Source organism: Triturus cristatus, chromosome 2_2, assembly GCF_964204655.1.
Source record: "Triturus cristatus chromosome 2_2, aTriCri1.1, whole genome shotgun sequence".
Classification (NCBI taxonomy): Eukaryota; Metazoa; Chordata; class Amphibia; order Caudata; family Salamandridae; genus Triturus; species Triturus cristatus.
In genome coordinates this window covers 1,235,050,777-1,235,075,043 of record NC_140582.1, presented here as the reverse complement: position 1 = coordinate 1,235,075,043, position 24,267 = coordinate 1,235,050,777, and the positions used below count along the sequence as shown (strand labels likewise).

Sequence of the window (24,267 nt, the reverse complement as noted above, 5' to 3'; positions counted from 1 at the left end):
ATTTTTCTTGGAAACAAGGGAATTAACTTTAGAAGAAGTGTTTAAGAATAATCTTACTTGTAGTTTGAGAAAAGAAGAGAAAACCTTCTTGAACATGGTTGAGGAGAGGAGAATTAAGATGCAAAGGAAAGTGTCTGAGGAAAAAAACGGAAACAACATTTCGGGATGTTGGAAAGGAAAGTCATTTAAAGGGAGAAACTAATCTAGCAATGGCTTTAGATTGGCCCCAGAAAGGGAAGTTGTGCATCAGTAGAGATAATACTGTCTATGATAATTACTTTGTAGGTGCAAGTGAATGCCATGACTTATATAAAATCATGGGAGGATGGGGATTTAAAGGAGGAAATGATCCGGTATTCCCTGGAATATATTACATTTGTGGGAACAGAGCTTATTATGGGTTAGCGGATCACTGGTATGGCACTTGTACCTAGGCCTGGTCTTCCCAAAAATATTTCATGTGGAAAGGGGAAAGGTTGGTTTGCACGAAATAGGTAGACAACTAACACGTAGAAGGAGGGAGAGTTGGTCAGAGATTATAGGGGATATTTTTGGAGCACTGATACCAGCAGTTGGAATATCTCTGAATCCACATAAAATTAGAAAATTGTCCACAGTTGTAGATTGTTTATCAACAAGCACAGCTGGAGGGTTCTTAATGGTAAATACCGAAATGGTTGCCATGAGAGCTATGATTATGCAAAATCGACTTGCCCTTGATATTATATTGGCCAAAGAGGGAGGAGTCTGTGAAATTCTGAAGGTACAACATTGTTGTACTTATATTCCTGACAAAAGTTAAAACTTAAAGAAATGCATTAAGAATATAACTGATTTGCATGAAGAAATTGTTCCACTGGAGGATGAAAGTGTTTGGGAGAAACTTGGTAAAAGTTTTTCTACTATTAAGAAATTAGGGCCATATTCTCAAGGAAGGCGATAACATTATCGCCGCTTTAGCGGCAGGAAACTGCCACTAAAGCGGCGATAATGGGCTTGATAATATGCCCTTGTGAATTCTCATAGAAGCCCAGGTTCACACCAGAACCTGGGCTTCTATGGGAATTCACAAGGGCATATTATCAAGCCCACTATCGCCACTTTAGTGGCAGTTTCCTGCCGCTAAAGCGGCGATAATGTTATCGCCGTTCCTTGATAATATGGCCCTTACTAACTAAATTAGTTAGTTATTTTGTGGGTAAAATACTGATACCTGTGACCTTTGTGATTATATTCTTGTTATTATTGAGACTAGGATGTGTGTGTATAAAAAGAAGAAAATAACACAATAAGATAAAACGAGATATTAAGAAAAGAAAAGAGAAGGAAATAAGAGAAAGAGAGGTAGAAGATATAGAACTAGAAGAATTGAAAGAAAACATGTACAAGAAAACAAGAGAGAATGATATGGGAAACACTATGATGTAACCTACCAAATGCAAGGGAACTGAGTAACCATTCCCATAGAAAAATTTGACATTGTTTTTTGTAATTAGTGGTGATGTTAAAAATCACCAAAGGGGGGATTGATGGAGCAGGTAAAACAAAATGTTGTATACCTCCTCTATTTTGCATGAAATTAATTACGTAATCATTCTAAGCATTAACCTCTTCAGCGCTGCGCGGATTCCCGCGCAGTGCTGAAAGATCTGAGCGCGGGCGGGGCCATGACGGAACGGTTCCGTCATAAGCACAGCCCAACCGGCGTGCATGACGGAACCGTTCCGTCATCGGCATCGAAGAGGTTAACACGTACTAATTAGTTTGAAGTGGAACAACTAATCAATCCTTACACGTTGATAAACACAAGATAAACATGGGACTAAAATTCTAATTGCATGGCAGAACAACTAAATTAATTAACTATGGTATGCAAACTAACTTTAGATTGTGGTGAAATAGAGAATTACATGATTCATGTTGCTTTTGTGATGTTTGTGCTTTTAGACATGCAGAATGGTGAGTATTATTGCTTTAAATGTTGCTACAAGCTAGGAAAATACTAATATATATTGGGATTAGTGTGGGATTAAACATTAGAATCTTCATTTCTATATTCTAATTACTGTTATGTCTGTTTTTGCTTAAGTTGGCATTCGGGCCTGCTAGGCCGCAGTACTTAATATGGAGCTCCGAGGATGCTGCCGTTATGTGAGCGCGATGTCTACTGCGCAGAATCGGATGGCTCGGGAGATCTCCAAGTGACCTTAGTTCATGTACCGGCATGTTCCTTGTCAAGGATAGGAGCATGGAGGGTTGCCAAGTGATGAACGGTGTGAACTACCAAGGGGACAATAGTCCATTCTAACTCTGGAACTTTTGCCTGTGAAATGCAGAAAAGGATATACATTTGTTCTCTGCCATGCCAGGTCTCATGGGAAACCAGTCGGACATGAGAAAACTCGGAGAACTTACAAATTGAATTGGATTAGCCAATCGGAACAGTTTACCCCTGAAATTGTTGCACATTGATCTGAAGTCAGCGGGAAAAAGGATATAAAAGACTCTGATCTGCAAAGGGGGGTGGTTCACTGGGATGATCGTCTGTGGCGTTGAGTCTGCGTTGAGCTGATGAAGCTTTCCATGGTTTACCTTGGGTTTCTTTAAATTCGAGAGAGCGATTCCATCTGATGGTTTGATTATTGTCGTGGGTTGGACAGTTTATCCTGGAGATTGTCGCAGAGACTTGAACAATCCTCTGTGTGATCAGAGGGTCGCCACTTTCGAGATTTCGGTAAATATAATGCAATGCAAATCTATGCTTATACTCTAAAGATTTGATGTCCTTTTGAAATAAATCGAATTATGTTATATTCTGTAGCGCCTAAATGCTAATGCAGAGCAAACTAATACTAGATAAACAAAATTCAGAATAATAAGAAATGAGTTTGTGATTCTTTAACTGAGTACTGGAATTTAAATAAATGTTTCCTAGGCTTTAAACTGTGTTTTAGCTGGTTCTAAATCACCATCAACCAGTCCAACTAATTGGTCCGTCGACCAAGTGGTGGAGTGCCTTGATGTCAAAATCAGGATTCTATAGGTGGAGATGTATATAATGTATATAATGTAACATATAACAAGTCAGCCCCACATGTCCAGCGCTTTTTCTCCTGTGCACAGATTTGAGTGAGACGTATGAGTGTTGGTGTTATGGGACCTACCAATGAATGAATGTATGAGTTAGTGTGATGACAAGTCTGTGACATAGGGAGAATATGTCAATCTGCCTTTTTCCGCTGGAGCACATCTTTTCCTGGATCCCTCTTTAACATACTATTTTTTTTCTCCAAATCTTCTTACATGGAGCATAGCTCCTTTATGATCCTTTTGATTGGCTGGCTTGTATCCTTCCGCTGCTCAGACCTAGAGAACTACTTTTTTATTTTCCATTCATCACTCCATGAGAGAGCATGTGTTTTCAGGCTCTCTCCCTAGTGTTCTGTTTTCCCACCTCGGATATCCAACCCTCTCCCTTGTGCTGTGTTGCTCCCTACCCCTTCCAGTTTGTCGGTAAAAGCAGAGCACCAGAGATATTTTCACTGGGGCATGGCTGAAGAGCAGACTTTAAAGTATGTTTATGTTTTATCTGCTGCATTCCACATATCACATGAGAGGCTGAACTTTGGCACACAAGCACTTTAATTCCATTGCAAGTACAAGCACACAACAACACACATGCCAGTACTGATATTGGTTTATCATCATTTAATTAGATCACACATGGCACTTGATGTGACTGAAAAACATGCGTTTTAATTTCTTTTATTTCATTTTAAGAGTTCATTTTATCATGAAAAATTCAATGATCAGCGCAGGCACCCTTGCACCATGGTGCCAGGGTGTCAGCTTTTTTGGAGAGATTGTTTTGGTGCAGGAAGGGGCACCTTCCTGCACAAAAACAATCCTGAGAGGTGATTTCCTCTTTCTATATATGCTGCAGAATGCAGCCTGCATAGAAAGAGGAAGAAACGTGGAGAAATGAAAGATTTCTCCTTGCTGCACCTCCCTGCACCTCCCCTGGGAGGCGTAGCATTTGACGCATTCCCAGGTTCACGAAAGGTTGTAAATCTGGGAATGCGGCACAAGCCATGGGCGTTACGTGGGAACACCCATAGCAGCACCCATGGCTCGCCCCTTTCACCCAAAGTGCCACATGAAACGAGGCCGGATTTACAAAGTCACGAAAAGCCACACAGGGAGGCTTTACCTATCCTTGTAAATATGGGGCAGCAAAATGAGCCGCCAGTGCGTCACAAAAAGTGATGTACCGACGGTGTAATGGACTTGTAAATAAGCCCCCTGGCTTTTTCCCAAGTAGAACTAAGATTGGGGCTCATATTTTTCTAACTCAGAGCTAGCGCCTTGACACCTTCGGGTAACTGTTTGCACTCAATATGTCACCATAAAATAACATAACATGGCGCTGGGGCAAAGTGTCACCTGCTGGACTCATTCAGCTGGTATATGAGGCACAAGGTGTACTTAGTATGACACTTCTCTAGAGGACTGTAATTCTACTTCCTGGGCTACTACAGTGGACAAATGGCCTGTGCAAGCATTTCCAATTACACTTTATTTTTCTTTTTTAATTCTGTTGAGCGTTTCCTGGGTCAAAACTTTTTGAAAAATAAGATAATCCAATCATAAAGATTGAAATCAATGTACACTTCTGAGATACCATGAGATATGTGTTTGCTTTTCCTGCTTTATTTTGATTTTTTTTCTTTTACTTTATTAAACACTGCTTTACAGACAAAACACTGGCAAAGCCAATAGCTCGTCACTCACATTAGAAAGGTGAGACCTATTGACTTTACCAAATCTTGTTTTTCGTATTGGCTTTGCCAAAGCTTGTTTCATTTTACTCCCATACAGTGTGTGCTATGACTTCATAAAAGAAAAAGAACAGTAAAGAAAGACTCTGATGGGGGAATGTTTTTAATCTTCTTGTTTGTTGACAAGGCATCTGGCTCTGAATAGAGTTATAAATAAGGGTCGGCAGCTCGGCAGTCCATCCTTGAAAAATATAAAAATAGAGCTTCTTCACAAGTCACATGGTCCACAGATATGTACAGTGCAGCGGGCAGCGTCCTTGCCAGCCTACGGCCTGGAAGCGGGGCTGCTCTGCCACCGGGGCCCCGGCCTGGCCCGGAAGGCCCTCTTAGTCCTTTTGGTGACAGTGGTGAAGCGGAAGGGGTGGTGGGCATGCCCCTTGCCCTTGGGAAGGCGCTTCATGAAGTGGACCTCCCGCTGGTTCTGTTGGGTCCGAGGGCCCTTCCTGGGCCGGCCCACACGGGTGAAGCCCAGGTACCAGCCCTTGTACTTGGCAGACATGAAGGCAGTGTAATTGTTCTCTAGGACCTCTTCGACGAAGACGCACTCCGCACTCCTTCCGTTCATCTACAATAAGGTTGTGGAAAGACGGACAGAGAGGAAGACAGAAGAAAAGCTGTTAGACCCATGGTGGGAACCTCTGTCTTCGAGCCACTCCAGGTGTGATTGAAAATGGGTCTAGAGAGACATAGGGTCTGATTACGAGCTTGGCAGACAGGGTAACCAATGGATATTCCGTCCACCGTACTACAAGTTCCGTAGGATATAATAGAATTGTAATTTGGCTGATGGGGTATCTGTCACATTTATGATGGAGTAACCCTGTCCGTTAACTCCTAATCAGGCACAATATACTGAATAATCACATTATGTCCTGATATACAGATAGCCAGGTCCATATGCAAGCAGCTCATGCAGTCCAGGTTTTTACTTTGCATTCTGGTACTTGTAGTCCTGCTTACACCATATAAATCAAGGACTACAAGTGACAGAATGTAAACAACTTGGACTGCGGGGCGTTGAGTGAACTTTGGGGTCTCCATTGGCTAGCGAGAACATGCTCTTTCGTTGCAGCTGTGGCATCATTTTAGAATCACACCCCCATGGCTCCTCTCCCTCTCTATTCTCATCTCCACCATGGATTTACCTCATCTCTTGTCCTGGCTACTCCTCTTTTCTTCAGATCGCACCCACTCACCATCAGTTTCCCCTTCCAGTTCTCATGTCTGGCTTCCTTTCTTCCTCAACACTCTCTCCATCCCCCAATGCTCCTCCACTGTTTGTTCCTTTGTTCCCCTTTGTATCTCCCACTTTGGGGTCTTCTCTTCCCCGCCTCGTATTCATTTCTCACTCCTGCTTTTACCTTGAGCAATCTCCTTTTTAGGTCTCGCCTAGCGAACGCAGCGCATGCGCTGCATCGCCTTGGCTAGCCTATTGTTGTGGGTTTGGTGCGCGAAGGGAAACAAACCATGTCTGCGCATGGACAGGCTATGTGCACGCGCATGGCATCTCCTCTCTAGCGATGTAAGCTTTCACACGCTTCCACCTTGATTTAGGTTTCAGTTTCACTGCACAATACAATTATATAAGGCAGACACATAAATTTCAGCGCTTCAGCATGGTATTTACTTTAGTTATTTTCGCTTTTGTAGCCTCAACACAAAACAGTATTGTTCTTGCCTCGCCGTGCTTTTTTATCTGCCCCACAGTCTATCCTGGCACTTATCCTCAGGTTTTTAACTCGCCGTGCGAACCAGGTCAGCAGAGCTGCTCTAGAGGCAGAGAACCAGGTCAGCAGAGCTGCTTTAGAGGGAGAGAACCTGGTCAGCAGAGCTGCTTTAGAGGGAGAGAACCAGGTCAGCAGAGCCGCTTTACAGCCAGAGAACCAGGTCAGCAGAGCTGCTTCAGAGCCAGAGAGCCAGGTCAGCAGAGTTGCTTTAGAGCCAGAGAACCAGGTCAGCAGAGCTGCTCTAGAGCCTAAGAACCAGGTCAGCAGAGCTGCTCTAGAGGCAGAGAATCAGGTCAGCAGAGCTGCTTTGGAGCCAGAGAACCAGGTCAGCAGAGCCGTTGTAGAGCCAGAGAACCAGGTCAGCAGAACTGCTTAAGAGCCAGAGAACCAGGTCAGCAGAGCCGTTGTAGAGCCAGAGAAAGAGGTCAGGAGAGCTGCTCTAGAGCCTAAGAACCAGGCCAGCAGAGCTGCTCTAGAGCCAAAGAACCAGGTCAGCAGAGCTGCTGTAGAGCCAGAGAAACCAGGTCAGCAGAGCTGCTGTAGAGCCAGAGAAACCAGGTCAGCAGAGCTGCTTTAGAGCCAGAGAACCAGGTCAGCAGAGCTGCTTTAGAGGGAGAGAACCAGGTCAGCAGAGCTGATCTAGAGCCGGAGAACCAGGTCAGCAGAGCTGCTGCAAAGCCAGAGAACCAGGTCAGCAGAGCTGCTCTAGAGCCTAAGAACCAGGTCAGCAGAGCTGCTCTAGAGCCAGAGAAACCAGGTCAGCAGAGCTGCTTTAGAGGTAGAGAACCAGGTCCGCAGAGCTGCTTTAGAGGGATAGAACCAGGTCAGTAGAGCTGCTCTAGAGCCGGAGAGCCAGGTCAACAGAGCTGCTTCTAAGCCCGAGAACCAGGTCAGCAGAGCTGCTTTAGAACCAGAGAACCAGGTCAGCAGAGCTGCTGTAGAGCCAGAGAAACCAGGTCAGCAGAGCTGCTTTAGAGGTAGAGAACTAGGTCAGCAGAGCTGCTCTAGAGCCGGAGAACCAGGTCAGCAGAGCTGCTTCTAAGCCAGAGAACCAGGTCAGCAGAGCTGCTTTAGAGCCATAGAACCAGGTCAGCAGAGCTGCTTTAGAGCCAGAGAACCAAGTCAGCAGAGCTGCTTTAGAGCCAGAGAACCAGGTCAGCAGAGCTGCTTCAAAGCCAGAGAACCAGGTCAGCAGAGCCTTTGTAGAGCCAGAGAACCAGGTCAGCAGAGCTGCTTTAGAGGGAGAGAACCAGGTCAGCAGAGCTGCTCTAGAGCCGGAGAACCAGGCCAGCAGAGCTGCTGCAAAGCCAGAGAACCAGGTCAGCAGAGCTGCTCTAGAGCCTAAGAACCAGGTCAGCAGAGCTGCTCTAGAGCCAGAGAACCATGTCAGCAGAGCTGGTGTAGAGCCAGAGAAACCAGGTCAGCAGAGCTGCTTTAGAGGTAGAGAACCAGGTCCGCAGAGCTGCTTTAGAGGGAGAGAACCAGGTCAGCAGAGCTGCTCTCGAGCCGGAGAACCAGGTCAGCAGAGCTGCTTCTAAGCCAGAGAACCAGGTCAGCAGAGCTGCTTTAGAGCCAGAGAACCAGGTCAGCAGAATTGCTTTAGAGCCAGAGAACCTAGTCTGCAGAGCTGCTTTAGAGGGAGAGAACCAGGTCAGCAGAGCTGCTCTAGAGCCAGAGAAACCAGGTCAGCAGAGCTGCTGTAGAGCCAGAGAAACCAGGTCAGCAGAGCTGCTTTAGAGCCAGAGAACCAGGTCAGCAGAGCTGCTTTAGAGGGAGAGAACCAGGTCAGCAGAGCTGCTCTAGAGCCATAGAACCAGGTCAGAATAGCTGCTTTATAGCCAGAGAACCAGGTCAGCAGAGCCGTTGCAGAGCCAGAGAACCAGGTCAACAGATCTGCTCTAGAGCCTAAGAGCCAGGTCAGCAGAGCTGCTCTAGAGCCAGAGAACCAGGTCAGCAGAGCTGCTTCAAAGCCAGAGAACCAGGTCAGCAGAGATGCTTTAGAGCCATAGAACCAGGTCAGCAGAGATGCTTTAGAGCCAGAGAACCAGGTCAGCAGAGCTGCTTCAAAGCCAGAGAACCAGGTCAGCAGAGCTGCTTTAGAGCCAGAGAACCAAGTCAGCAGAGCTGCTCTAGAGCCAGAGACCCAGGTCAGCAGAGCTGCTCTAGAGCCTAAGAACCAGGTCAGCAGAGCTGCTCTAGGGGCAGAGAACCAGGCCAGCAGAGCTGCTGTAGAGCCAGAGAACCAGGTAAGCAGAGCTGCTTTAGAGCCATAGAACCAGGTCAGCAGAGCTGCATTAGAGCCAGAGAACCAGGTCAGCAGAGCCGTTGTAGAGCCAGACAACCAGGTCAGCAGAGCTGCTCTAGAGCCTGAGAACCAGGTCAGCAGAGCTGCTCTAGAGCCAGAGAACCAGGACAGCAGAGCTGCTTTAGAGCCAGAGAACCAGGTCATCAGAGCTGCTTTAGCGGGAGAGAACCAGGTCAGCAGAGATGCTTTAGAGCCAAAAAAACAGGTCGGCAGAGCTGCTGTAGAGCCAGAGAACCAGGTCAGTAGAGCTGCTTTAGAGCCAGAGAACCAGGTCAGCAGAATTGCTTTAGAGCCAGAGAACCTGGTCTGCAGAGCTGCTTTAGAGGGAGAGAACCAGGTCAGCAGAGCTGCTCTAGAGCCAGAGAAAACAGTTCAGCAGAGCTGCTGTAGAGCCAGAGAAACCAGGTCAGCAGAGCTGCTTTAGAGCCAGAGAACCAGGTCAGCAGAGCTGCTTTAGAGGGAGAGAACCAGGTCAGCAGAGCTGCTCTAGAGCCATAGAACCAGGTCAGAATAGCTGCTTTATAGCCAGAGAACCAGGTCAGCAGAGCCGTTGCAGAGCCAGAGAACCAGGTCAACAGATCTGCTCTAGAGCCTAAGAGCCAGGTCAGCAGAGCTGCTCTAGAGCCAGAGAACCAGGTCAGCAGAGCTGCTTCAAAGCCAGAGAACCAGGTCAGCAGAGATGCTCTAGAGCCAAAGAACCAGGTCAGCAGAGCTGCTGTAGAGCCAGAGAAACCAGGTCAGCAGAGCTGCTGTAGAGCCAGAGAAACCAGGTCAGCAGAGCTGCTTTAGAGCCAGAGAACCAGGTCAGCAGAGCTGCTTTAGAGGGAGAGAACCAGGTCAGCAGAGCTGATCTAGAGCCGGAGAACCAGGTCAGCAGAGCTGCTGCAAAGCCAGAGAACCAGGTCAGCAGAGCTGCTCTAGAGCCTAAGAACCAGGTCAGCAGAGCTGCTCTAGAGCCAGAGAAACCAGGTCAGCAGAGCTGCTTTAGAGGTAGAGAACCAGGTCCGCAGAGCTGCTTTAGAGGGATAGAACCAGGTCAGTAGAGCTGCTCTAGAGCCGGAGAGCCAGGTCAACAGAGCTGCTTCTAAGCCCGAGAACCAGGTCAGCAGAGCTGCTTTAGAACCAGAGAACCAGGTCAGCAGAGCTGCTGTAGAGCCAGAGAAACCAGGTCAGCAGAGCTGCTTTAGAGGTAGAGAACTAGGTCAGCAGAGCTGCTCTAGAGCCGGAGAACCAGGTCAGCAGAGCTGCTTCTAAGCCAGAGAACCAGGTCAGCAGAGCTGCTTTAGAGCCATAGAACCAGGTCAGCAGAGCTGCTTTAGAGCCAGAGAACCAAGTCAGCAGAGCTGCTTTAGAGCCAGAGAACCAGGTCAGCAGAGCTGCTTCAAAGCCAGAGAACCAGGTCAGCAGAGCCTTTGTAGAGCCAGAGAACCAGGTCAGCAGAGCTGCTTTAGAGGGAGAGAACCAGGTCAGCAGAGCTGCTCTAGAGCCGGAGAACCAGGCCAGCAGAGCTGCTGCAAAGCCAGAGAACCAGGTCAGCAGAGCTGCTCTAGAGCCTAAGAACCAGGTCAGCAGAGCTGCTCTAGAGCCAGAGAACCATGTCAGCAGAGCTGGTGTAGAGCCAGAGAAACCAGGTCAGCAGAGCTGCTTTAGAGGTAGAGAACCAGGTCCGCAGAGCTGCTTTAGAGGGAGAGAACCAGGTCAGCAGAGCTGCTCTCGAGCCGGAGAACCAGGTCAGCAGAGCTGCTTCTAAGCCAGAGAACCAGGTCAGCAGAGCTGCTTTAGAGCCAGAGAACCAGGTCAGCAGAATTGCTTTAGAGCCAGAGAACCTAGTCTGCAGAGCTGCTTTAGAGGGAGAGAACCAGGTCAGCAGAGCTGCTCTAGAGCCAGAGAAACCAGGTCAGCAGAGCTGCTGTAGAGCCAGAGAAACCAGGTCAGCAGAGCTGCTTTAGAGCCAGAGAACCAGGTCAGCAGAGCTGCTTTAGAGGGAGAGAACCAGATCAGCAGAGCTGCTCTAGAGCCATAGAACCAGGTCAGAATAGCTGCTTTATAGCCAGAGAACCAGGTCAGCAGAGCCGTTGCAGAGCCAGAGAACCAGGTCAACAGATCTGCTCTAGAGCCTAAGAGCCAGGTCAGCAGAGCTGCTCTAGAGCCAGAGAACCAGGTCAGCAGAGCTGCTTCAAAGCCAGAGAACCAGGTCAGCAGAGATGCTTTAGAGCCATAGAACCAGGTCAGCAGAGATGCTTTAGAGCCAGAGAACCAGGTCAGCAGAGCTGCTTCAAAGCCAGAGAACCAGGTCAGCAGAGCTGCTTTAGAGCCAGAGAACCAAGTCAGCAGAGCTGCTCTAGAGCCAGAGACCCAGGTCAGCAGAGCTGCTCTAGAGCCTAAGAACCAGGTCAGCAGAGCTGCTCTAGGGGCAGAGAACCAGGCCAGCAGAGCTGCTGTAGAGCCAGAGAACCAGGTAAGCAGAGCTGCTTTAGAGCCATAGAACCAGGTCAGCAGAGCTGCATTAGAGCCAGAGAACCAGGTCAGCAGAGCCGTTGTAGAGCCAGACAACCAGGTCAGCAGAGCTGCTCTAGAGCCTGAGAACCAGGTCAGCAGAGCTGCTCTAGAGCCAGAGAACCAGGACAGCAGAGCTGCTTTAGAGCCAGAGAACCAGGTCATCAGAGCTGCTTTAGCGGGAGAGAACCAGGTCAGCAGAGATGCTTTAGAGCCAAAAAAACAGGTCGGCAGAGCTGCTGTAGAGCCAGAGAACCAGGTCAGTAGAGCTGCTTTAGAGCCAGAGAACCAGGTCAGCAGAATTGCTTTAGAGCCAGAGAACCTGGTCTGCAGAGCTGCTTTAGAGGGAGAGAACCAGGTCAGCAGAGCTGCTCTAGAGCCAGAGAAAACAGTTCAGCAGAGCTGCTGTAGAGCCAGAGAAACCAGGTCAGCAGAGCTGCTTTAGAGCCAGAGAACCAGGTCAGCAGAGCTGCTTTAGAGGGAGAGAACCAGGTCAGCAGAGCTGCTCTAGAGCCATAGAACCAGGTCAGAATAGCTGCTTTATAGCCAGAGAACCAGGTCAGCAGAGCCGTTGCAGAGCCAGAGAACCAGGTCAACAGATCTGCTCTAGAGCCTAAGAGCCAGGTCAGCAGAGCTGCTCTAGAGCCAGAGAACCAGGTCAGCAGAGCTGCTTCAAAGCCAGAGAACCAGGTCAGCAGAGATGCTCTAGAGCCAAAGAACCAGGTCAGCAGAGCTGCTGTAGAGCCAGAGAAACCAGGTCAGCAGAGCTGCTGTAGAGCCAGAGAAACCAGGTCAGCAGAGCTGCTTTAGAGCCAGAGAACCAGGTCAGCAGAGCTGCTTTAGAGGGAGAGAACCAGGTCAGCAGAGCTGATCTAGAGCCGGAGAACCAGGTCAGCAGAGCTGCTGCAAAGCCAGAGAACCAGGTCAGCAGAGCTGCTCTAGAGCCTAAGAACCAGGTCAGCAGAGCTGCTCTAGAGCCAGAGAACCATGTCAGCAGAGCTGGTGTAGAGCCAGAGAAACCAGGTCAGCAGAGCTGCTTTAGAGGTAGAGAACCAGGTCCGCAGAGCTGCTTTAGAGGGATAGAACCAGGTCAGTAGAGCTGCTCTAGAGCCGGAGAGCCAGGTCAACAGAGCTGCTTCTAAGCCCGAGAACCAGGTCAGCAGAGCTGCTTTAGAACCAGAGAACCAGGTCAGCAGAGCTGCTGTAGAGCCAGAGAAACCAGGTCAGCAGAGCTGCTTTAGAGGTAGAGAACTAGGTCAGCAGAGCTGCTCTAGAGCCGGAGAACCAGGTCAGCAGAGCTACTTCTAAGCCAGAGAACCAGGTCAGCAGAGCTGCTTTAGAGCCATAGAACCAGGTCAGCAGAGCTGCTTTAGAGCCAGAGAACCAAGTCAGCAGAGCTGCTTTAGAGCCAGAGAACCAGGTCAGCAGAGCTGCTTCAAAGCCAGAGAACCAGGTCAGCAGAGCCTTTGTAGAGCCAGAGAACCAGGTCAGCAGAGCTGCTTTAGAGGGAGAGAACCAGGTCAGCAGAGCTGCTCTAGAGCCGGAGAACCAGGCCAGCAGAGCTGCTGCAAAGCCAGAGAACCAGGTCAGCAGAGCTGCTCTAGAGCCTAAGAACCAGGTCAGCAGAGCTGCTCTAGAGCCAGAGAACCATGTCAGCAGAGCTGGTGTAGAGCCAGAGAAACCAGGTCAGCAGAGCTGCTTTAGAGGTAGAGAACCAGGTCCGCAGAGCTGCTTTAGAGGGAGAGAACCAGGTCAGCAGAGCTGCTCTCGAGCCGGAGAACCAGGTCAGCAGAGCTGCTTCTAAGCCAGAGAACCAGGTCAGCAGAGCTGCTTTAGAGCCAGAGAACCAGGTCAGCAGAATTGCTTTAGAGCCAGAGAACCTAGTCTGCAGAGCTGCTTTAGAGGGAGAGAACCAGGTCAGCAGAGCTGCTCTAGAGCCAGAGAAACCAGGTCAGCAGAGCTGCTGTAGAGCCAGAGAAACCAGGTCAGCAGAGCTGCTTTAGAGCCAGAGAACCAGGTCAGCAGAGCTGCTTTAGAGGGAGAGAACCAGGTCAGCAGAATTGCTTTAGAGCCAGAGAACCTGGTCTGCAGAGCTGCTTTAGAGGGAGAGAACCAGGTCAGCAGAGCTGCTCTAGAGCCAGAGAAAACAGTTCAGCAGAGCTGCTGTAGAGCCAGAGAAACCAGGTCAGCAGAGCTGCTTTAGAGCCAGAGAACCAGGTCAGCAGAGCTGCTTTAGAGGGAGAGAACCAGGTCAGCAGAGCTGCTCTAGAGCCATAGAACCAGGTCAGAATAGCTGCTTTATAGCCAGAGAACCAGGTCAGCAGAGCCGTTGCAGAGCCAGAGAACCAGGTCAACAGATCTGCTCTAGAGCCTAAGAGCCAGGTCAGCAGAGCTGCTCTAGAGCCAGAGAACCAGGTCAGCAGAGCTGCTTCAAAGCCAGAGAACCAGGTCAGCAGAGATGCTCTAGAGCCAAAGAACCAGGTCAGCAGAGCTGCTGTAGAGCCAGAGAAACCAGGTCAGCAGAGCTGCTGTAGAGCCAGAGAAACCAGGTCAGCAGAGCTGCTTTAGAGCCAGAGAACCAGGTCAGCAGAGCTGCTTTAGAGGGAGAGAACCAGGTCAGCAGAGCTGATCTAGAGCCGGAGAACCAGGTCAGCAGAGCTGCTGCAAAGCCAGAGAACCAGGTCAGCAGAGCTGCTCTAGAGCCTAAGAACCAGGTCAGCAGAGCTGCTCTAGAGCCAGAGAACCATGTCAGCAGAGCTGGTGTAGAGCCAGAGAAACCAGGTCAGCAGAGCTGCTTTAGAGGTAGAGAACCAGGTCCGCAGAGCTGCTTTAGAGGGATAGAACCAGGTCAGTAGAGCTGCTCTAGAGCCGGAGAGCCAGGTCAACAGAGCTGCTTCTAAGCCCGAGAACCAGGTCAGCAGAGCTGCTTTAGAACCAGAGAACCAGGTCAGCAGAGCTGCTGTAGAGCCAGAGAAACCAGGTCAGCAGAGCTGCTTTAGAGGTAGAGAACTAGGTCAGCAGAGCTGCTCTAGAGCCGGAGAACCAGGTCAGCAGAGCTACTTCTAAGCCAGAGAACCAGGTCAGCAGAGCTGCTTTAGAGCCATAGAACCAGGTCAGCAGAGCTGCTTTAGAGCCAGAGAACCAAGTCAGCAGAGCTGCTTTAGAGCCAGAGAACCAGGTCAGCAGAGCTGCTTCAAAGCCAGAGAACCAGGTCAGCAGAGCCTTTGTAGAGCCAGAGAACCAGGTCAGCAGAGCTGCTTTAGAGGGAGAGAACCAGGTCAGCAGAGCTGCTCTAGAGCCGGAGAACCAGGCCAGCAGAGCTGCTGCAAAGCCAGAGAACCAGGTCAGCAGAGCTGCTCTAGAGCCTAAGAACCAGGTCAGCAGAGCTGCTCTAGAGCCAGAGAACCATGTCAGCAGAGCTGGTGTAGAGCCAGAGAAACCAGGTCAGCAGAGCTGCTTTAGAGGTAGAGAACCAGGTCCGCAGAGCTGCTTTAGAGGGAGAGAACCAGGTCAGCAGAGCTGCTCTCGAGCCGGAGAACCAGGTCAGCAGAGCTGCTTCTAAGCCAGAGAACCAGGTCAGCAGAGCTGCTTTAGAGCCAGAGAACCAGGTCAGCAGAATTGCTTTAGAGCCAGAGAACCTAGTCTGCAGAGCTGCTTTAGAGGGAGAGAACCAGGTCAGCAGAGCTGCTCTAGAGCCAGAGAAACCAGGTCAGCAGAGCTGCTGTAGAGCCAGAGAAACCAGGTCAGCAGAGCTGCTTTAGAGCCAGAGAACCAGGTCAGCAGAGCTGCTTTAGAGGGAGAGAACCAGGTCAGCAGAGCTGCTCTAGAGCCATAGAACCAGGTCAGAATAGCTGCTTTATAGCCAGAGAACCAGGTCAGCAGAGCCGTTGCAGAGCCAGAGAACCAGGTCAACAGATCTGCTCTAGAGCCTAAGAGCCAGGTCAGCAGAGCTGCTCTAGAGCCAGAGAACCAGGTCAGCAGAGCTGCTTCAAAGCCAGAGAACCAGGTCAGCAGAGATGCTTTAGAGCCATAGAACCAGGTCAGCAGAGATGCTTTAGAGCCAGAGAACCAGGTCAGCAGAGCTGCTTCAAAGCCAGAGAACCAGGTCAGCAGAGCTGCTTTAGAGCCAGAGAACCAAGTCAGCAGAGCTGCTCTAGAGCCAGAGACCCAGGTCAGCAGAGCTGCTCTAGAGCCTAAGAACCAGGTCAGCAGAGCTGCTCTAGGGGCAGAGAACCAGGCCAGCAGAGCTGCTGTAGAGCCAGAGAACCAGGTAAGCAGAGCTGCTTTAGAGCCATAGAACCAGGTCAGCAGAGCTGCATTAGAGCCAGAGAACCAGGTCAGCAGAGCCGTTGTAGAGCCAGACAACCAGGTCAGCAGAGCTGCTCTAGAGCCTGAGAACCAGGTCAGCAGAGCTGCTCTAGAGCCAGAGAACCAGGACAGCAGAGCTGCTTTAGAGCCAGAGAACCAGGTCATCAGAGCTGCTTTAGCGGGAGAGAACCAGGTCAGCAGAGATGCTTTAGAGCCAAAAAAACAGGTCGGCAGAGCTGCTGTAGAGCCAGAGAACCAGGTCAGTAGAGCTGCTTTAGAGCCAGAGAACCAGGTCAGCAGAATTGCTTTAGAGCCAGAGAACCTGGTCTGCAGAGCTGCTTTAGAGGGAGAGAACCAGGTCAGCAGAGCTGCTCTAGAGCCAGAGAAAACAGTTCAGCAGAGCTGCTGTAGAGCCAGAGAAACCAGGTCAGCAGAGCTGCTTTAGAGCCAGAGAACCAGGTCAGCAGAGCTGCTTTAGAGGGAGAGAACCAGGTCAGCAGAGCTGCTCTAGAGCCATAGAACCAGGTCAGAATAGCTGCTTTATAGCCAGAGAACCAGGTCAGCAGAGCCGTTGCAGAGCCAGAGAACCAGGTCAACAGATCTGCTCTAGAGCCTAAGAGCCAGGTCAGCAGAGCTGCTCTAGAGCCAGAGAACCAGGTCAGCAGAGCTGCTTCAAAGCCAGAGAACCAGGTCAGCAGAGATGCTCTAGAGCCAAAGAACCAGGTCAGCAGAGCTGCTGTAGAGCCAGAGAAACCAGGTCAGCAGAGCTGCTGTAGAGCCAGAGAAACCAGGTCAGCAGAGCTGCTTTAGAGGGAGAGAACCAGGTCAGCAGAGCTGCTTTAGAGGGAGAGAACCAGGTCAGCAGAGCTGATCTAGAGCCGGAGAACCAGGTCAGCAGAGCTGCTGCAAAGCCAGAGAACCAGGTCAGCAGAGCTGCTCTAGAGCCTAAGAACCAGGTCAGCAGAGCTGCTCTAGAGCCAGAGAACCATGTCAGCAGAGCTGGTGTAGAGCCAGAGAAACCAGGTCAGCAGAGCTGCTTTAGAGGTAGAGAACCAGGTCCGCAGAGCTGCTTTAGAGGGATAGAACCAGGTCAGTAGAGCTGCTCTAGAGCCGGAGAGCCAGGTCAACAGAGCTGCTTCTAAGCCCGAGAACCAGGTCAGCAGAGCTGCTTTAGAACCAGAGAACCAGGTCAGCAGAGCTGCTGTAGAGCCAGAGAAACCAGGTCAGCAGAGCTGCTTTAGAGGTAGAGAACTAGGTCAGCAGAGCTGCTCTAGAGCCGGAGAACCAGGTCAGCAGAGCTACTTCTAAGCCAGAGAACCAGGTCAGCAGAGCTGCTTTAGAGCCATAGAACCAGGTCAGCAGAGCTGCTTTAGAGCCAGAGAACCAAGTCAGCAGAGCTGCTTTAGAGCCAGAGAACCAGGTCAGCAGAGCTGCTTCAAAGCCAGAGAACCAGGTCAGCAGAGCCTTTGTAGAGCCAGAGAACCAGGTCAGCAGAGCTGCTTTAGAGGGAGAGAACCAGGTCAGCAGAGCTGCTCTAGAGCCGGAGAACCAGGCCAGCAGAGCTGCTGCAAAGCCAGAGAACCAGGTCAGCAGAGCTGCTCTAGAGCCTAAGAACCAGGTCAGCAGAGCTGCTCTAGAGCCAGAGAACCATGTCAGCAGAGCTGGTGTAGAGCCAGAGAAACCAGGTCAGCAGAGCTGCTTTAGAGGTAGAGAACCAGGTCCGCAGAGCTGCTTTAGAGGGAGAGAACCAGGTCAGCAGAGCTGCTCTCGAGCCGGAGAACCAGGTCAGCAGAGCTGCTTCTAAGCCAGAGAACCAGGTCAGCAGAGCTGCTTTAGAGCCAGAGAACCAGGTCAGCAGAATTGCTTTAGAGCCAGAGAACCTAGTCTGCAGAGCTGCTTTAGAGGGAGAGAACCAGGTCAGCAGAGCTGCTCTAGAGCCAGAGAAACCAGGTCAGCAGAGCTGCTGTAGAGCCAGAGAAACCAGGTCAGCAGAGCTGCTTTAGAGCCAGAGAACCAGGTCAGCAGAGCTGCTTTAGAGGGAGAGAACCAGGTCAGCAGAGCTGCTCTAGAGCCATAGAACCAGGTCAGAATAGCTGCTTTATAGCCAGAGAACCAGGTCAGCAGAGCCGTTGCAGAGCCAGAGAACCAGGTCAACAGATCTGCTCTAGAGCCTAAGAGCCAGGTCAGCAGAGCTGCTCTAGAGCCAGAGAACCAGGTCAGCAGAGCTGCTTCAAAGCCAGAGAACCAGGTCAGCAGAGATGCTTTAGAGCCATAGAACCAGGTCAGCAGAGATGCTTTAGAGCCAGAGAACCAGGTCAGCAGAGCTGCTTCAAAGCCAGAGAACCAGGTCAGCAGAGCTGCTTTAGAGCCAGAGAACCAAGTCAGCAGAGCTGCTCTAGAGCCAGAGACCCAGGTCAGCAGAGCTGCTCTAGAGCCTAAGAACCAGGTCAGCAGAGCTGCTCTAGGGGCAGAGAACCAGGCCAGCAGAGCTGCTGTAGAGCCAGAGAACCAGGTAAGCAGAGCTGCTTTAGAGCCATAGAACCAGGTCAGCAGAGCTGCATTAGAGCCAGAGAACCAGGTCAGCAGAGCCGTTGTAGAGCCAGACAACCAGGTCAGCAGAGCTGCTCTAGAGCCTGAGAACCAGGTCAGCAGAGCTGCTCTAGAGCCAGAGAACCAGGACAGCAGAGCTGCTTTAGAGCCAGAGAACCAGGTCATCAGAGCTGCTTTAGCGGGAGAGAACCAGGTCAGCAGAGATGCTTTAGAGCCAAAAAAACAGGTCGGCAGAGCTGCTGTAGAGCCAGAGAACCAGGTCAGTAGAGCTGCTTTAGAGCCAGAGAACCAGGTCAGCAGAATTGCTTTAGAGCCAGAGAACCTGGTCTGCAGAGCTGCTTTAGAGGGAGAGAACCAGGTCAGCAGAGCTGCTCTAGAGCCAGAGAAAACAGTTCAGCAGAGCTGCTGTAGAGCCAGAGAAACCAGGTCAGCAGAGCTGCTTTAGAGCCAGAGAACCAGGTCAGCAGAGCTGCTTTAGAGGGAGAGAACCAGGTCAGCAGAGCTGCTCTAGAGCCATAGAACCAGGTCAGAATAGCTGCTTTATAGCCAGAGAACCAGATCAGCAGAGCCGTTGCAGAGCCAGAGAACCAGGTCAACAGATCTGCTCTAGAGCCTAAGAGCCAGGTCAGCAGAGCTGCTCTAGAGCCAGAGAACCAGGTCAGCAGAGCTGCTTCAAAGCCAGAGAACCAGGTCAGCAGAGATGCTTTAGAGCCATAGAACCAGGTCAGCAGAGATGCTTTAGAGCCAGAGAACCAGGTCAGCAGAGCTGCTTCAAAGCCAGAGAACCAGGTCAGCAGAGCTGCTTTAGAGCCAGAGAACCAAGTCAGCAGAGCTGCTCTAGAGCCAGAGACCCAGGTCAGCAGAGCTGCTCTAGAGCCTAAGAACCAGGTCAGCAGAGCTGCTCTAGAGGCAGAGAACCAGGTCAGCAGAGCTGCTGTAGAGCCAGAGAACCAGGTAAGCAGAGCTGCTTTAGAGCCATAGAACCAGGTCAGCAGAGCTGCATTAGAGCCAGAGAACCAGGTCAGCAGAGCCGTTGTAGAGCCAGACAACCAGGTCAGCAGAGCTGCTCTAGAGCCTGAGAACCAGGTCAGCAGAGCTGCTCTAGAGCCAGAGAACCAGGACAGCAGAGCTGCTTTAGAGCCAGAGAACCAGGTCATCAGAGCTGCTTTAGAGGGAGAGAACCAGGTCAGCAGAGATGCTTTAGAGCCAAAAAAACAGGTCGGCAGAGCTGCTTTAGAGGGAGAGAACCAGGTCAGCAGAGTTGCTTTAGAGCCAGAGAACCAGGGCAGCAGAGCTGCTTTAGAGGGAGAGAACCAGGTCAGCAGAGCTGCTCTAGAACCAGAGAACCAGGTCAGCAGAGCTGCTCTAGAGCCAGAGACCCAGGCCAGCAGAGCTGCTTTAGAGCCATAGAACCAGGTCAGCATAGCTGCTTTATAGCCAGAGAACCAGGTCAGCAGAGCCGTTGCAAAGCCAGAGAACCAGGTCAACAGATCTGCTCTAGAGCCTAAGAGCCAGGTCAGCAGAGCTGCTGTAGAGCCAGAGAACCAGGTCAGCAGAGCCGTTGTAGAGCCAGAGAACCAGGTCAGCAGAGCTGCTCTAGAGCCTAAGAACCAGGTCAGCAGAGCTGCTCTAGAGCCAGAGAACCAGGTCAGCAGAGCTGCTGTAGAGCCAGAGAAACCAGGTCAGCAGGGCTGCTTTAGAGGGAGAGAACCAGGTCAGCAGAGCTGCTTTAGAGGGAGAGAACCAGGTCAGCAGAGCTGCTCTAAAGCCAAAGAACCAGGTCAGCAGAGCTGCTTCTAAGTCAGAGAACCAGGTCAGCAGAGCCTTTGTAGAGCCAGAGAACCAGGTCAGCAGAGCTGCTCTAGTGCCTGACAACCAGGTCAGCAAAGCTGCTTTAGAGCCAGAGAACCAGGTCAGCAGAGCTGCTGTAGAGCCAGAGAAACCAGGTCAGCGGAGCTGCTTTAGAGGGAGAGAACCAGGTCAGCAGAGTTGCTTTAGAGCCAGAGAACCAGGTCAGCAGAGCTGCTTTAGAGCCATAGAACCAGGTCAGCAGAGCTGCTTTAGAGCCAGAGAACCAGGTCAGCAGAGCTGCTTCAAAGCCAGAGAACCAGGTCAGCAGAGCCTTTGTAGAGCCAGAGAACCAGGTCAGCAGAGCTGCTCTAGTGCCTGACAACCAGGTCAGCAAAGCTGCTTTAGAGCCAGAGAACCAGGTCAGCAGAGCTGCTGTAGAGCCAGAGAAACCAGGTCAGCGGAGCTGCTTTAGAGGGAGAGAACCAGGTCAGCAGAGTTGCTTTAGAGCCAGAGAACCAGGTCAGCAGAGCTGCTTTAGAGGGAGAGAACCAGGTCAGCAGAGCTGCTCTAGAACCAGAGAACCAGGTCAGCAGAGCTGCTCTAGAGCCAGAGACCCAGGCCAGCAGAGCTGCTTTAGAGCCATAGAACCAGGTCAGCATAGCTGCTTTATAGCCAGAGAACCAGGTCAGCAGAGCCGTTGCAAAGCCAGAGAACCAGGTCAACAGATCTGCTCTAGAGCCTAAGAGCCAGGTCAGCAGAGCTGCTCTAGAGCCAGAGAACCAGGTCAGCACAGCTGATTAGAGCCAGAGAACCAGGTCAGCAGAGCTGCTCTAGAGCCTCAGAACCAGGTCAGTAGAGCTGCTCTAGAGCCAGAGAACCCGGTCAGCAGAGCTGCTGAAGAGCCAGAGAAATCAGGTGAGCAGAGCTGCTCTAGAGCCTGAGAACCAGGTGAGCAGAGCTGCTCTAGAGCCAGAGAACCAGGTCAGCAGAGCTGCTTTAGAGCCAGAGAACCAAGTCAGCAGAACTGCTTTAGAGCCAGAGAATCAGGTCAGCAGAGCTGCTCTAGCGCCTAAGAACCAGGTCAGCAGAGCTGCTCTATAGCCTAAGAACCAGGTCAGCAGAGCTGCTCTAGAGGCAGAGAACCAGGTCAGCAGAGCTGCTGTAGAGCCAGAGAACCAGGTCAGCAGAGCTGCTTTAGAGCCATAGAACCAGGTCAGCAGAGCTGCATTAGAGCCAGAGAACCAGGTCAGCAGAGCCGTTGTAGAGTCAGACAATCAGGTCAGCAGAGCTGCTCTAGAGCCTGAGAACCAGGTCAGCGGAGCTGCTCTACAGCCAGAGAACCAGGTCAGCAGAGCTGCTTTAGAGCCAGAGAACCAGGTCAGCAGTGCTGCTTTAGAGGGAGAGAACCAGGTCAGTAGAGTTGCTTTAGAGGGAGAGAACCAGGTCAGCAAAGCTGCTTTAGAGCCATAGAACCAGGTCAGCATAGCTGCTTTAGAGCCTGAGAACCCGGTCAGCAGAGCTGCTCCAGAGCCAGAGAATCAGGTCAGCAGAGCTGCTGTAGAGCCAGAGAACCAGGTCAGCAGAGCCGTTGTGGAGCCAGAGAACCAGGTCAGCAGAGCTACTCTAGAGCCTAAGAACCAGGTCAGCAGATCTGCTGTAGAGCCAGAGAACCAGGTCAGCAGAGCCGTTGTAGAGCCAGAGAACCAGGTCAGCAGAGCTGCTCTAGAGCCTAAGAACCAGGTCAGCAGAGCTGCTCTAGAGCCAGGGAACCAGGTCAGCAGAGCTACTTTAGAGCCAGAGAACCAGGTCAGCAGAGCTGCTTTAAAGGCAGAGAACCAGGTCAACAGAGCTGTTTTAGAGCCACAGAACCAGGTCAGCAGAGCTGCTGTAGAGCCATAGAACCAGGTCATCAGAGCTGCTGTAGAGCCAGAGAACCAGGTCAGCAGAGCCATTGTAGAGCCAGAGAACCAGTTCAGCAGAGCTGCTCTAGAGCCAGAGAACTAGGTCAACAGAGCTGCTGTAGAGTCAGAAAACCAGGTCAGCAGAGCTGCTCTAGAGCCAGAGAACCAGGTCAGCAGAGCTGCTGTAGAGCCAGAGAAACCAGGTCAGCAGAGCTGCTTTAGAGGGAGAGAACCAGGTCAACAGAGCTGCTGTAGTGCCAGAGAACCAAGTCAGCAGAGCCGTTGTAGAGCCAGAGAATCAGGTCAGCAGAGCTACTCTAGAGCCTAAGAACCAGGTCAGCAGAGCTGCTCTAGAGCCAGAGAACCAGGTCAGCAGAGCTGCTGTAGAGCCAGAGAAACCAGGTCAGCAGAGCTGCTCTAGAGCCTAAGAACCAGGTCAGCAGAGCTGCTCTAGAGTCAGAGAACCAGGTCAGCATAGCTGCTGTAGAGCCAGAGAAACCAGGTAATCAGAGCTGCTTTAGAAGGAGAGAACTAGGTCAGCAGAGCTGCTTTTAGAGCCAGAGAACCAGGTCAGCAGAGCTACGTTAGAGCCAGAGAACAAGGTCAGCAGAGCTGCTTTAGAGCCAGAGAACCAGGTCAGCAGAGCTACGTTAGAGCCAGAGAACCAGGTCAGCAGAGCTGCTTTAGAGCCAGAGAACCAGGTCAGCAGAGCTGCTTTAGAGCCAGAGAACCAGGTCAGCAGAGCTGCTTTAAAGGCAGAGAACCAGGTCAGCAGAGCTGTTTGAGAGCCACAGAACCAGGTCAGCAGAGCTGTTGTAGAGCCATAGAACCAGTTCAGCAGAGCTGCTCTAGAGCCAGAGAACTAGGTCAACAGAGCTGCTGTAGAGTCAGAAAGCCAGGTCAGCAGAGCTGCTTTAGAGCCACAGAACCAGGTCAGCAGAGCTGCTTTAGAGCCAGAGAACCAGGTCAACAGAGCCGCTGTAGAGCCAGAGAACCAGGTCAGCAGAGCTGCTGTAGAGCCAGAGAACCAGGTCAGCAGAGCCGTTGTACAGCCAGAGAACCAGGTCAGCAAAGATGCTTTAGAGACAGAGAAACAGGACATTGGGGCTTATTTACAAGCCCCTTACATCGCCGCTGTGTCACTTTTTCCCACACAAAAGTGAAGCACCGGCAGTGCAAGGGACTGGTAAATAAGCCCCATTCTGCCCATTTGAATGCAATAAAACAGTTACGTAACCTTCACACCACGGAAAAGGTGAAATACAGCACCAGTTTCTAAAGTTATTGCTCTTTCCACAGTTACTGGTAACTCAAGTCTCCTGCCTGAGGTCTACTACATTTATTGTAATTTAAAACTTCAGGTATCAAAATGCAAAGTTGTGTGAGCTATTAGCCTTACACTGGCTGAACAACTACCTCTTACTATAGGACTGTTACGAGTGTCTACAAATCTAAGATTGTATTTTGGGAAGTATATGATGCACCTCATGCCTGCAACATAAAACAAGCCTTTGCAATGCAATAGGGCTGGCATTATTAAAAGTGTGAGCTATTGGCATTGCAAATAATAATGTTTGTTCGTTTTTGTTACAAAATATTACAGCAGTAGCATAAGTAATGAAATAAAATCCACGTAGACCACCAGTACCACCACCACTAACACCACCAGTACTACCACTACCAGTACCAATACCACCACCACTACCACCACCGCTACAACAACCACAAGTACCATAACCACCACTACAATTATTACTATTACTACTCTGTGGTGATAGCAATAATAATAGTGGTAGTTATGGTACTGGTGGAAAATTACTATTATAAATTACAATACCTGTTAATTTTTCAAAAGGCTTTGCTATTTACAATACCAATAGCTCTAAAACTCGCAGTTTCGAGACCTATTGCATTGTAAATGCTTGTTATGCCAGGCTCCACTTCCTCCTTTTAACTGCACTGTAAGGCTGCTACGAGGGTGTGCGGCACACTGTCAGGCTGATACGAGGGTGTGAGTTGCACCGTCAGGCTGATACGAGGGTGTGAGTTGCACCGTCAGGCTGATACGAGGGTGTGAGTTGCACCGTCAGGCTGATACGAGGGTGTGAGGTGCACTGTTAGGCTGATAGGAGTGTGTGAGGTGCACTATCAGGCAGATACAAGGTTGTGAAGTGCACTGTCAGGCTGATACAAGGGTGTGAGGTGCACTGTCAGGCTACATGAGGGTGTGAGGTGCACTGTCAGGCTGCACGAGGGTGTGAGGTGCACTCTCAGGCTACGCGAGGGTGTGAGGTGCACTGTCAGGGTGATACAAGGGTGTGAGGTGCACTGTCAGGCTACATGAGGGTGTG

At 50.7% G+C, this 24,267-nt stretch overlaps 1 protein-coding gene across 2 annotated transcripts in view; it reads right to left on the bottom strand.

Moving 5' to 3' along the window:
• Positions 1–4,923: 4,923 nt before the first annotated feature.
• The window catches only part of LOC146863474 (fibroblast growth factor 18-like), a 238,997-nt gene continuing 219,653 nt past the window's right edge, over positions 4,924–24,267 (bottom strand). For both annotated transcript variants that reach the window (XM_085643377.1, XM_085643378.1), the window contains exon 5: positions 4,924–5,403. In XM_085643377.1, coding sequence (XP_085499503.1) covers positions 5,104–5,403 — 300 coding nt within the window. In that variant the 3' untranslated portion in view covers positions 4,924–5,103. The remainder of the gene's footprint in view (positions 5,404–24,267) is intronic.